Source organism: Mustela erminea, chromosome 5 (assembly GCF_009829155.1).
Source record: "Mustela erminea isolate mMusErm1 chromosome 5, mMusErm1.Pri, whole genome shotgun sequence".
Lineage (NCBI taxonomy): Eukaryota > Metazoa > Chordata > Mammalia > Carnivora > Mustelidae > Mustela > Mustela erminea.
Window position 1 is genome coordinate 44,859,952 of NC_045618.1, and position 14,505 is coordinate 44,874,456.

Sequence of the window (14,505 nt, forward strand, 5' to 3'; positions counted from 1 at the left end):
GGCTAGGCTTGGTAGCTTTAAAGGAGAAAAAAGGAATTCTTGCGGGTGCCAATGACACTTTCTTGAGGATCTTTATTCAGAATTTGGGGTTGCTATGGAAATAGTGGTTTTTTTGAGATTTTGAAGGTTGTTTTTATAATACAGGGCAACATTAGGAGTGCTAAAGAAAGAATTAGGTTGCCTTATAGTAGTGACAGTACATCTGGATTTGAGTTATTAAAATATTAGAAGGAAAAAAAATATTGGAAGGATACAGAAAGATCCAGTCCCAAAGATGATGGCAGCTTAGTTATGATAGGCCACTTTTTACTTTTACTTTCTTACTTTCTTTTACTTTCTTACTACTTCTGTTGCAGAGGGATAGTCTAGCCCTTGTATAGTTTTGATTCTTATGGGTGGAACCTCTTGGAGGCTCCCATCCTCACTTCTGTTAAACAAGAGTGTTAATCATTTCAGTGAGTTTGGCAGGTGTGAATGATGGATGCTCTATCATTGATACCCTTCTTTCTATAAGTGGTCTTCTGATTATCTACTGCTGTATAACAAACTATCCCACATCTTAGTAGCTTATAACAACCATTTTACTTTGCTTCTGATTTTGTGGATCATACCTCAGGAAGAACTTGGCTGGTGTTGCATCTGCTGGAGTACCTGGGGCTGGAGCGTCTTCTACCAAGATGGCTTAGTAACCTGCATGTCTGCTGCTTCTGTGCTCTCCCGTTCCCAGTCCTCCCATGCCATGGTGTCATATTCTCCAAAGTCTACCCATGTGGTTTGGGTTTCTCACAGTATGTTGGGTGATCAGACTCCTTAGATGGTGGCTAGCTTTTCCAAGAGTAAGCATTCCAAGTAATAGCGAAAGGAAGCTGCCAAATTCTTAAGGCCTAGTCCTGCAAATGAATACGGAGTCACTTCTGTCTTACTCAGTTGGTCAGGGCAACTATAGAGCCTGCCAAATTCAAAGAATGAGGACACAGATCTACTTCTTGATGGGAGTAGTGTCAAAAACTTTGTGGCTATCTTTAATCTGTTACAGGGCTGCTAAACAGAAAGGAGAGAATGATTTGAGAAATATTGAATTGCGACTTTACCAGAAAACAATTTACTTATTTAATGATTCAGAAAGACATTTATGGATTGCTAAGTCTTTTTTTTTTTTTTAAGATTTTATTTATTTGAAAGAGATCGCAAGTAGGCAGAGAGGCAAGCAAAGGGAGAGGGGAAAGCAGGCTTCCTGCTGAGCAGAGAGCCCAGTGGAGGGGGGGCTCAATCCCAGAACCTTGAGACCATGACCTGAGCCGAAGGCAGAGGCTTAACCCACTGAGCAACTCAGGTGCCCCTAAATCTTGAGTAAGAATGGAAGTGAGGCAGGAAAGAGCTGCCAGAAGGTGGAAAAGGTTTTAATGGGCAAAGTGGAAAGATGACCAAGATAAGCTTTGCTTCATCATTGCCTTTCCTGCCTTGTCCCTAAACTCTTGGTTCTGTGATCCTGGCCTTGAGTCCCAACCTGCCGTTTCTGTCCTCTTTGCATTTGGTGCTCATGCTTGGTCTCCTCCTCCTCCAGTATTTGGACCTCTGCTTAGTCTCCCAAAGTCTGCATTGGCTCACTCCTTTGGCCCTGAGCACCTCCTGTTGCTTTTTAAGAAACTGTCCTATTTCTCTGTTCCTTGGGAACCCAATGCCCATTCCCAGAATGATCAGCACTGGAGGATGGCGGGGCGACAGATAATGAGTTTGGTTCCATTCAGACTGCTCTGGCACCTTTGGCAGTTGCTTAAGATAACTGGATTTCTTCTTTTCTGGACTATATTATGGCCCAGTTCCTGCTCTCTCTTTATCTGACTTTACCTACTTCTTTCCCCAGTAATTTCAGAAGATTCAAGTTGAAGATAGGAGAGACTTCAGGACTTTTAGCATGGAATAGGCTTGTGAGCATATGGTTCAAATAATATTTATGGTATAAAGAAGATTATGTGCCTTGCTCTTAAATTTCTAAAAATATCTCAGTTGGAGGGTTAGTTGGGTTAGTTCTAGAATATAATTCTACTTATGTTTACTGAAATATTCATAGAATTTTTATGATAATACTGCCCTATTCTCTAGTTTTAAGAGGAATAACACTTTTGCTATTGATGCTTTTGTGTAGTGTGTGTATACGTGTGTGTGTGTGTGTGTGTGTTTTGAAAAAGAGCTGCAAAAATTTTCTTTTCACTGATTATATTTTTACAAACCCATAGAGTTATAAAAATCTTGGATTTTGGTTTAACTTACCACTCGTGGTTAATAGTTTAGAATAAGTTTATTTCATTAAGACAACTTTATAATACCAGTATCTTTAAATATAAGCCATTTAAATTTTTATTATAAAAGAAGGAATGTTTTCTGAAAAAAATCACTGTAGTGGAAAGTAGGTCCATGTGGCTCCAATCCCTCAACCCATTCCTTTTACATAACCATTAACAGTTACCATATATCCTTCCAGACTTTTAAAAAATTTTATATAGAGGCATATAATATAAACACAGAAACACATAGTATAAAATCTTTTTAAAACAACAATGACAACCTTCTGGACTTACTGCTTTACAGCAGTACATGCCTTCAAACAGAGTTTGGTTTCTAGTTCTGTCACTTACTAACTTAGCAAGTTACATAACTTGTCTCTGCTTCAGTTTCTTTATCTGTAAAACAGGCCAAAGTATAGTGTATTCCTTACTGGATTTTAGAGGATTAAATGAAGTAATATTCTTGAAGTGGTTGCCATAGTGCCTGGCCCATAATATGTCTTGGATGAATATTAACTAGATAAAAGTGAACTTGCCTTTTTTTTTTTTTTAAAGATTTTACTTATTTATTTGACAGAGAGGAACACAGCAAGATGGGGAGCACAAGCAGAGGGAGTGGGATAGGGAGAAGCAGGCTTCCCACTGAGCAGGCAGCCCGATGTGGGGCTCCATCACAGGACCCTTGGATCATTACCTAAGCTGAAGGCAGATGCTTAACCAACTGAGCCACCCAGATGCCCCATGAACTTGCTTTAAAAAAACAAAACAAAACTATATTATTGATGTTTTCTTATGGCTTGGTAATAGTTTTAGAGTGTTGAGCTTTAAAAAATTTGTATGTGTTGAGGGAGTGGTGTTCTGAGTTTTACTGTCATAGCAGCATGTTTGTTCAGTGATTCCACACACTTTCCATCCCCACAGCTGTGATGAGTTGCTGCTACTGATGGGCAATGTGGTGGGAATGTGTTTGTCTCTCAAGTGGTCCAAGGCAGGAAAAAAAAAGCTGAAAATCACTGGTTTAGAAAATTACACTACATTAGCAATTAATCCTTCTGTTAAGCCCTTAAGTGGAGAGTGGAGTTGGAAGACGTTTGTCTGTAGGGGAGGATGACATTATTGTTTCATTTATTTTATCCCTTTTGTTCTTTGACGAATTATATGATTAGAGGGGATATGCTTATTGCCTAGTCTTCATATTACAATGAAGAAATAGACCCAGAAGAGAAGTGATGTTCTCAGTTCTATAGCTAGTAGTGGTAGAGCCAGGACTAGAATCTTGGTCATCAGATCCTCACCTTTCTGAATTCTTAAGAAGATAAAGAGCCTCTCACCACCCGTTGAAGCAACAATTGAATAATGGATGCACTGTAAGTGGCTTGTGTGTCAGTACTGTATGCTTGAAATATTTTGTGTGTAGAGGCACTGACTAAGTTGTGTCATAAGCATTGGTGCTTGATGTTTTGTAAGAAACAAAACTTTATAATTTCAAGAGAGAGGCGCCTGGGTGGCTCAGTCAGTTGAGAGTCCAACTCTTGGTTTTTGAGATCATGATCTCAGGGTCATGAGATCAAGCCTCTCATGGGACTCTGGAGTCTGCTTGAGATTCTCTCTCTCCCTCTCCCTCTGCTCCTCTTCCTGCTTGTGCATGTTTTCTCCCTCTCTTCCTCTCAAAAATAAATTAATTTATTAAAAAAAGAATTCCAGGAGAGATGTTGATAGGCTTTACATATCAAATGTACTCTATATTGTTAGATTCTTAATGAATAATAAGGGGATTGAAGACTAGTGGTTAGGTGGAAAGTGTAGATGCTGTTTTCTCCTATGAACTCTTTGTCTTTTGAACGCAACGTGAAAACATCTGTGTGTAAATAGGCCCTGGTACACACAGATTCCCTAGTTTGCAGTCTTTCTTATCTCTTGATAAAAGGAGCATACTGCCATTCCTTTTAGAAAAATAGTAAGGAATAAAACCACTTTGGTCTGTAGATCATTTGGATACCTTCCCTCTACCTCTGTGCCCTGTCAATTCTCACTTCCTGGTTTCTAGGCGAGTTAAAGCTTTGGGGACTTTAGGAGGAATTCATGGCATTAGCATGATTTAGAGGCTGGTGCTCTTCCATCTCTCTCCCCTGCCCACCATATGTGTTACAGTCTCTACCTTCTCAAAGGTGGGCTCTAGTTCAGGAGAGGATCAAGACTCTCCTCTTCCTCCAAAAAGGCCCTGTTGCCAAATTGCAGACCTGGTGGCTGAGGTGAGAACAGGGCGAGAGGATGGTTCTAAGGCCATAGCAGAAGGAGGAGAGTAGAAGGAGCCTAGTTAGTACCAACTTCTCGGCTGAGATGCCTGAGCTTAGAAAAGGGACACTGAGTTTGTGGTTGGAAGAATCAAAGCAAATGGGAGAGATTGCTGGAAAAAAGAGTAACTTTGGCAACATATTCTAAGTAAAAGGCAAAACTCTGTTTATGAGATCCAGTGATCCGGTTGTGGCCAAGTGTAACAGTATGAGAAATACACTGCCCAGCTTTCTTGCTGTGACCATAACCTTGAAGTGTGATTAAGTCTAATAAAAAGAGCCCTAATAAGTTCTTAGACTTACCTTTTTTTTCTTTAAAGATTTTATTTATTTATTTGACAGAGAGAGAGAGAGAGAGAAGGAACACAACCAGGGGGAGTGGGAGAAGGAGAAGCAGGCTTCCCACTGAGCAGAAAGCCCAATGCAGGGCTCAATCTAGGACCCTGGGATCATGACCTGAGCTGAAGGCAGACGGTTAATGACTGAGCCACCCGGGTGCCCCTAGACTTATCTTTTTGAACTTCTCTAAGTTCCCATCCTTATAATTCTTTCTGTCAAGTTCTAACATTTAACATTAAAAAAAAAAAAACAAAAAAACCTTCAGCTTAATATTTTAATATTTTACCGGAAAGCTTAAAAACATTTTTATTGACCATGTGTGGTTTTAAAAAAAATACATATACACAGTTGACCCTTAATCAATACAGGTTTGAACTATATGGGTCTACTTATATGTGATTTTTTTCAATTAATATAGTGCAATACTGTAAATGTATTTTCTTTTCCTTAGGATTTTCCTAATATCTTCTTTTCTCTAGCTTACTATATTCTAAGAATATGATATCTAATACATATAACATACAAAATATGTATCAATGGACTATTTATGTTATCAGTAAATCTTCTGGTCAACAACAGGCTATTAGTAGTTGAGTTTTGGGGGAGTCAGAAGTTATATGTGGATTTTTAACTCTGCGGGGGTTGGGACTACTAACCCCTCCATTGTTCCAGGGTCAGCTATACATTTTAGTTAGTTACGTTACAGTTCACATAGAGTTTTATAGAAGAGCCTGGAAACCTCTAATGCTGTTTCCATGGGAAATATGTTCATCCTACAGATAAACCTTTGAAACTCATCTTCCTATAAATTGAGACTACCTTTTATAAGAGAGTGCCCCTTAGGTGATAAAATGAATAATTTTAAGATTATTTATGATAGTCTTTTATTCATGTTATGTCCTGTTCTGTTCTTTTTTTTTTTCTTTAAGATTTTATTTATTTATTTGACAGAGAGAGATCACAAGTAGGGAGAGAGGCAGGCAGAGAGAAGGAAATCGGCTCCCCACTGAGCAGAGAGCCGATGTGGGGCTCGATCCCAGGACCCTGAGATCATGACTTGAGCCAAAGGCAGAGGCTTAACCCACTGAGCCACCCAGGCACCCTGCCCTGTTCTGTTCTTAACAATAATTGAATATTAACAATAATTGAATAAAGCCAATATTTTTCATCCTATTTTATATTGTTTTGAGTACATCAAAGGTTCTTAATTTGAATAAGGTGAATATTCCCCAATGCAGTACAATTAAGTGGCTTCAGAATGCCTCATTATACCCTATTCTATGTATCATACCCTATTCTATGTAGCTTTTTAGCTTTCACATGTCTTTCTGGTATTAAAAGTATTAAGCTCTCAGAAAGTACTGTCATTTAAATAGCCAAGACCAACTGTCCTATCACATATTTTTAACTTTCTTATTATAAATATTCATGATAGAAGAAGTCCGGTTTCTTAACTCAGAAAGGGAACTTTTGAGATTTACTAAAAGGCGCAGTCACTTGTTTGCATGTTTTTAAAAGTCAGTACTTTTTCCCTTTTACTCTCTTTCTTCATGCCTGTCTAAAGTACCTGTTCATTTAACTACTTATTTTATTGAAGTAAAATTCATAAAACATAAAATTAACCATTTTCAAGTGGACAGTTCAGTGGCATTTAGTACATCTACAACCACCTCTGTCTAGTTGTAAGACACTTTCATCATCCCCAAATAAACCCTATACCTATCAAGCCATTTTTCCCCAATTTTTTCTCCCCTCAGCCTCACGGTGCCATTTTAAAATTTGAAATTGAGAAATTAAAAATTAATCAAACTTTTTGAGGCAACTGAGATATTATAAGACTAAATATAGAGTACACTGTTCTAAATTCAATAACATGCAGAAATGCATTTAATATACTGACAGTGGAGGGACTCCTAGGTGGCTCAGTTGATTAAACATCTGCCTTCAGCTCAGGTCATGATCTTGGGGTCGTGGGACTGAGCTTAGCATCTAGCTGCATTGGGCTCTCTGCTCAGTAGAGATTCTCTTCCCTCTTTCTCTGCCCCTCACTAGTGTTTGCTCTCTCTTTTTCCTCTATTTCAAATAAATAAGTAAATAAAATCTTTTAAAAAATAATATATTGGTAGTGGAGAAATTAGATCATGAAATTGTATGTGGTATGTGTTGTATTTTTCCAACTATAAGGGGGAACAAAAGAACACTTGGTAGAAAACACACCAAAGTAGTAGTGATTTTGCTCTAGATTTTCTTTTTCTCATTTAAAGGAGGAAAAAAATCTTCCATAATTAAAATGAAAACAAACTCTAGATAGTTAAAAACTTGAACCTAAACTTACTATTGTAACGTAATTTTTTATTTCAGGTTAATATTAAACTTCAACAGCTTTTTTTTCCAGATTGAATTATGGCGTTCCTTAGAGAAAAAAAGATTTGTTTGGAGAAACAAAACAATAATATTCTTTTCAGTCCTCCAAATTATCTCAAACTGTGAATACCTATTTCAAGTAAACTGTGTTCTTATTTATTTATTTATTTATTTTAAAAAAGATTTTATTTATTTATTTGACAGAGATCACAAGTAGGCAGAGAGGCAGGAAGAGAGAGAGAGAGGAGGAAGCAGGCTCCCTGCTGAGCAGAGAGCCCAATGCAGGACTTGAGCCCAGGACCCGGAGATCATGACCTGAGCCGAAGGCAGTGGCCCAACCCACTGAGCCACCCAGGCGCCCTCTAATTTATTTTTTTAAATATACTTTATAGAACTTTCTTTTTAAACTATAAAACATTATATTTCTTTAAAACTTTTAATTCAATTCATTAATTTAGTTAATTAACATCTAATGTATTACTGGTCTCAGAGGTAGAGGTCAGTGATTCATAATCTTTTATAATACCCAGTTCTCATTACATCACATGCCCTCCTTAATGTCCACCACCTGCAACCTTTAGTTTGTTTCCTATGATTAAGAGTCTCCTATGTTTTGTCTTCCTCTGTGATTTTGTCTTGTTTTATTTTTCCCTCCCTTCCTCTGTGCTCCTCTGTAAAAAAAATCACATTCTTGTTAGTATAAGTCAAATACCACAGGGGTGTACAAATAAAAAGCCAACAGTCTCCTCTCACATATGGTCTTTTCTTGTACCTGCTTATAATAATTGTTGTTAGCAGTTTGGAAGGTGTTCTTAGCCTTTCAGTCATGTAGCTTACATGCAAATATAATAAAACTGGACCCAATTGAGTAAAAAACTCAAATGCCTTCAGGATGACTCTGGCAGTTAATGTAAATGTGTGAATATACTAAGGACAGGTAGGTCCCTTGCTTGCCAGAAGGGAATTTTACCATGCAATTTTCATATTCAAAAATAGTTAGAGGGGCGCCTGGGTGGCTCAGTGGGTTAAAGCCTCTGCCTTCGGCTCAGGTCATGATCCCAGGGTTCTGGGATGGAGCCCCACATTGGGCTCTCTGCTCGGCAGGGAGCCTGCTTCCCTCTCTCTCTCTCTCTGCCTGCCTCTCTGCCTACTTGTGACCTCTCTGTCAAAAAAAAAAAAAAGGGCCCTTCGCCGGCCAGACAGGCAGCATCCCTTGGGCTGTGTATCATTGTGCTTTCCTAGTTTTCCTTGCCCACCTCTTCCCTCCCAGACAAATACAGAATGAATGTATGTCAGAGATTTATTTAACTCATTAATGAGGAAACCAGCAGGATGTTAAAGCTGATTCTAAAAGCATTTGAGGAATTGAGTGAATGCAGGTATTGAAGAAAGAACATTGAAATGAATAAACTCAATATAAAATTGGTTAATGTCCTACTGGGTGGTAAAACCATTACCTTTGGAGGGTGCTGGAGAGATATTATCTCTACCAAATAAAAATCTGTAAAAAAAAACAAAAACCTATTAACTTCATAGAATTTGGGTCCTAATCAAAAGTAAACAGCAGATCAAACTATAATTAAATATATTTGGGAGGACCTATTAAACAATGTTTCATTATACATTAAAAGGGCTTACAGTTCTTGATGAACCTTATTTCCAATTTTGGTTAATTTTTCTTACAGGGAGAAAGGCCTGTAAGGCAAGAGCAGTATAGTAGGGACCAGAACTTGGAAGAGCTTGGTGTCTTAAACTAGGAAACTAGGAAATTTGAAATTTCAACAAGTGTTTATTGAGCACATACTACATGCCAGGTAGTGAATTTATTATATTCCTGAATTTATGGTTGTGTTGTGGTGCCTCTCCCATACCCCTCATATGTGGACTTGTGGTTCTTAGGGCGTTGTATTAGGTAGTCACTGGGGAAGCTACTTTTCCCAAAATACACATGTTCTTTGTCCTCTGTCCCGATCCCAATGTAGATATCTTGCCTGAGTAGAACATACATGTTTTGAAATAGCTTTTCAGGTGATTTTTATGTCCCTTCCCTTTTGAAAATCATTCCTATATTTATTGGGCTTTTTTTTCAGGTTGAATGAGTAAACTGCAAGCAGAATTATAATCAGTATTTTTTAAGTTTTCATTCCTTTCTTATCTGCCTCATCCCTGTAATACTAAAACTAAAATAATTAATGTCTTGGTTATATCCTCAGCAAGAATTAAATGCAGTTGTCAAATTTAGAATTGTATTTCATGCAAGCAAGACGTAAATTTGGGAAGAACTGGATTTAGTTTTCCTAATTGTATCTTTAGGTTATGCCTCTCATTAAGTAAACTGAAAAAGTTGTCATTTATAGTAGTATATAATCTGCCTGGCAAAGACGTGTGATTAAAAAATTAGACTTAAAAAAAATGTTTTTAAGAGAAAATAGACTGTCATTAGCTTGTTGGAGACCATGGCAAAAAGAAATAAGTAATAAAAGAAAAAAGTGTGTATGTGTTTAACTTGTGGTTGAAGTATTTGTGTTGAGCCAATAATTAAAATGAGCAGCCGTTGTGGACATGCATTTCAGTTCTTTTAATATAACTTTAATTAGGCAGCCTTTCTGTGTAAATGCACTCACAAAGCAGAGATTTGTGATTTCAGTACACCTAAGCAGCCGTGGAATTTATAACTTAATCACAGGATATGATATTACAGATTAGGGGAGAAACTGGGAAGTAACATGATACAATTGGTATATTGTGTATTTTTCTTTTTATTAGTGTGCCGCTCCAACAAAAGCCCCTGGGTCTGTTTGACTTGTTCAAGTGTCCATTGTGGAAGGTAGGTGACATTACTTCACTACCCTACTTGCTTTTTTCAATATGCCTTTAAGCTTTATGTCAAAGTTTTATTGACTTGGATTTACTAGCACCATTGCTTAATTATTGTATGTAATTCTCTGAAAGTCTTCCCTTTCCCAATAGTCTGTTTGCTCAGTGTTACAACAGAGAAAAATCTAGGGGGAAAAACCTTTATATTGGTACTCAGAAGAATTAATTTTGATGATCAGATAATCTAGTAATATTTGATTGAAAAGATGAAATGAGGAAACTTTGAATTATTTAAATAAAAGTTTACATTATGGTTGTTTGTTAAACTTTTTAATAGGGTAAATTTAAGCATATACAAAATTATAGAGATAATATAATTGAACCCCATGATTTTCATCACCCAGCTTCAACAGTGATTAATACCTTGCCAAACTTGTTTCACCTATTACCTATACTGTACTGATTTCTGAATCAAATTCCAGATATCACATCATTCTTAAAACAAAACAACAGAATGTTTATAGATACAGGAATTCCCTGGAAAATGATCTTGTTAATAGAGTTCATTATCTATTGCTGTCTAAAATGTACCAAATGTTTCATTGTTCATTAAGACATTTTTGTTTTCAGGGCCTTAACATCTCCTACCCCCCAAATCTTGTTCAAGCCTGAACATTTCCTCCCCTTTCTTGGCTTCAAAATGATGTTACATAAATACTTTAGTAACTTTTTCCTTCAAACTCAAACTCAAAAATCAACCTTTGCATTCTTTTTTTCTTTTTTAAAAGATTTTGTTTATTTGACAGAGAGAGACAGGGAGAGAGGGAACACAAGGGAGGGGGAGTGGGAGAGGGAGAAGCAGGCTTCTCACTGAGCAGGGAGCCCAAGGCAGGGCTCCATCCCAGGACCCTGGGATCCTGACCTGAGCTGAAGGCAGCCGCTTAACGACTGAGCCACCCAGGAGCCCCTCAACCTTTGCATTCTTTCAGCTTGACAGCACATTTATTTCTATTGCTCTTTTAACTTAGAAAATCCACTTCGAATTTACTTAGAAGTTAATAGCTTAGCAGCAAGAGAATAGGAAATCAAACTGTCACACACGCTGAAATCTACATTGTATTTGTTAGGACTATTTCCCCATTATTTTTAAACCCTCATTGCATGAATAAAGCATCTGTGTTCAGTTAACTTTTGATTTTTCACATTTTGAGTCATGGAATTGAGTATTTTTTTTCCATGTACACTTAAAAGTACCTTTGTAAAATGTTAACTGTATATCTTAATTGTGGCTGTTGTGGCTTTGAAATCTCTAGGATTTGGGGAACCTGAAAATACTTTGTACAGATAACATTTTTTTTTTTTAAAAAAGAAGACAAGTAGAAGCACTTAAATTCTGCATTTGAAGAGACAGATTCCTCTCCTAGATTTTGAGAGGTGAGAATTATAATGCAATAAAATTTATATAGTTCTGTTCTCTAGTTGTCTCATAGTGCTCTACGACCTAAATCTTGAAGGTCCTATGTTAACAAAAAGACCTTACAGACTCTCAAAAATTGGAGAGGTTAATGTTCTTAATAGCAAGGGGCAAATAGTTCTCTAAGTAGGTTTTGGAAAAATAAATTGAAAAATTTCTAGACTCTGCAGGTAGTCTGTTACCAATTGTAAGCAGTCTTAAGTTTAGAAATTCAGCATAGTTTCAGAGAAATATGATTAAGTAGATTAAACAGTGAGAGTAGCTCGTATTTGGATCTTCTTTTTACATAGCTGATTGATTAATTTTCTTTTTTCATGTGATCCTGGATGTTGATTGCCAGGGATTCTGATTTTTCAGTAATTGTAGACCAGTTTCCTGCAGAAAGTCTTAAGCTGAATATTCCTTCAATTTATCAGTAGCATATTTGGGTTGTATATTCCATCGGCCTTCACAACATCATCCCATTTATTTTTCAAATTCTTATGATTGTGGTTAGAAATCTGTGGCATATATATTGATGGTTTTCCTTTTTAGACAAAATTGTTCAGTTAAAATCTAAAATTAGATGAGGGAAATATTTATCCAGTTTATACATAATTGGTAACTTCTGAGTGGTATATTTGAATATTGGCCAAAACATTGCAGTAATATAATATTAATTATCAGCAATAATATAATATTAATATCAACAGTAATATACTTCTTGCTTACAATGCTTACAATAAACATCTAGTACATTGAGACTATAATGTGGTGATTAAATGACCTCTATGTACTATGTACAGATGATCAGTTTTTGAAGACCTAAGAGTAGTGATACCTTATGATTATATCGTTTAGTATTGCTTTTTCTTTGATTTTGAAGGTGCTCATTATAATTACTACTTTTGTTTCTCATGGCACAGTATAAATTATATAAGCATAGTAAATTGAGCTGATTAGATATGGAACCTACACAATGCCTTGGAGTTTACCTTTTAAATTATGTTTTGGGTGTTTCTTGACCTACATGTGCTTAATATGACCACTTCCTAAACAATTATATTGTACAAATTCTGAATAAATAGTAATTAAGCATATAAAGGAATACATGAGTAAAATAATTACCAACATCCATTCATTCATTTATGCATTCAGATCCATGAATTTCTTAATTTAATCAGCTAAGAACTCATGAAGTCTAAGTACTATTATCTCCATCTTACAGATGAGAAAATGTAAGTGCAAAGCTACTTTTGAACCCAGGCAGTGTAATTTTTGGGCTTATACTCTTAACCATTATTTTATTTTAAAATTGATTTTAGTTTACTTTTGTGGACAGAGGATCCATATACGCATGGTTTTTCGTTATGTTTACTATAGTGAATAAAATGGGGAAAAATATGATCAAAATCTAAGTTGAGGTTAGTATTGCCTCTGATGCTTCCAGCTTTCCTAGGGCAGAGGCTGAGCCTGAAGTTTGTCTTCCCTATTTACCCCAGATGTTCTGCTTTCCCCAAGGTGAGTGTTGCTCCTGGTAATAATGAAGGTGCCTCATGACAAAACTTTAACTCTCTATGTTTATTTTGGTACCATTTGACCAACATTTGTTTTGACTGACTTTTCAATAAGGTTTTGCCATCTGTAAATTTACTACTTTCTAGGAACCGGGAAGTTCTGTTTTATAAGGGTCTTCACAGTACCGGCCAGTTACAACATCATACAGTAATTAAGTGGAGGTTTAGAGGAACTTGGGTGTATGCCCTGTGCATTATTTCAGTTTCCTTCTGCTTTCTGTAATGTACTGATTTATTAAGTCTAGTTGGAAAGTGTTAGAAAATTGTTATGAATAGAGTCAACATTTGATTATCTTTGTCCATGTAAAGAAATGGTTTATATAAGCTTAAGATGATTTGTACTTTATATGTTTCTAAACAAATGTGTTTCCATATGAGTGGAGATAATTATTTAGGCAGTTGAATAAAATATCTAAAGCTATATTGATGAGAAAGAGAAGATTATGACTGTTTCCTTATCTGACTTTCTCCTTTTATATTAAGCAGCAGCCCAAGTGCAGTCTAAGAGTGATTTAGTTTTCAAATCTTGCCTTTGAGAATAACCTGAGTTGGTTAGCAGTCTGAGAAAATCTTAAAAAAAGGAAAAAAGCTATCAGCAAAGGGATTGATAAGTGATAATATCTGTGATATTGAAACTGATTTGCATAGATGAGCCTTTCCTTGCCTGGCCCTAATCTTCTGTATAATTAAAAGTCGACTGTCATGTTTGATTGCAAAAAAGCATATTTTAAGCACTCCACTTAATCACTAACTAATTGAATGCTCTTTATAGGACTGAATGCTCTTATAAGGAGGAATTCTTTCTCATTCTCATTTTATTATCATGTGTTAACTTCCAAAGCAATATGTAGATTAAAATAAAATTTTATTTGGTTTTTGTAAGGTATGTGAATGGCCATGCAAAAAAACATTATGAAGATGCACAAGTACCCTTAACTAATCATAAGAAATCAGAAAAGCAAGATAAACCTCAGCATACAGTATGTATGGATTGCAGTAGCTACAGTACATACTGGTAAGTATTAATATTTTCTGGAGATGATATTTCTTACTCAGTGTGTGCAAGTGTTTTTGCATTTTCCTCACTCTTTCCCCTCCCCTATCAATCTCTAAACCTTTTGCTACTGCCATTACCTCCTTTTAGTTTTGTTAGGATGCATAGGGCATTGGAGCCATCAGGAAAGCCTGTCCTTATTCATTCAGATTTTACTGGGCATTGTTCCCTTCAACTTCTGGGCCTCCTCTTTCCCACCCCTCTGTTCCCTGTTCATCCTGATAAGCTTCAGGGCAATGAAAAGTATTTCTTTGTGGTTCTTTATAATTATTTTTCTTTTCTTATTTTGTTTTAAATTGAAGAATAATAAGATAAACACTTG

General features: G+C 36.3%; 1 protein-coding gene across 9 annotated transcripts in view; it reads left to right on the forward strand.

Annotated features, from left to right (window-relative positions):
- USP3 (ubiquitin specific peptidase 3) overlaps positions 1 to 14,505 on the forward strand; it is a 107,148-nt gene that overhangs the window by 22,525 nt on the left and 70,118 nt on the right. For 4 of the 9 annotated variants that reach the window (XM_032342805.1, XM_032342807.1, XM_032342806.1 and 1 more), the window contains 3 exons: positions 8,968 to 9,096; positions 10,049 to 10,109; positions 14,013 to 14,144. In XM_032342805.1, coding sequence (XP_032198696.1) covers positions 9,090 to 9,096; positions 10,049 to 10,109; positions 14,013 to 14,144 — 200 coding nt within the window. In that variant the 5' untranslated portion in view covers positions 8,968 to 9,089. Of the gene's footprint in view, positions 1 to 8,967; positions 9,097 to 10,048; positions 10,110 to 11,468; positions 11,534 to 13,002; positions 13,074 to 14,012; positions 14,145 to 14,505 lie in introns of all 9 variants that reach the window. The other 5 variants (XM_032342802.1, XM_032342803.1, XM_032342808.1 and 2 more) reach the window with 4 other exon arrangements.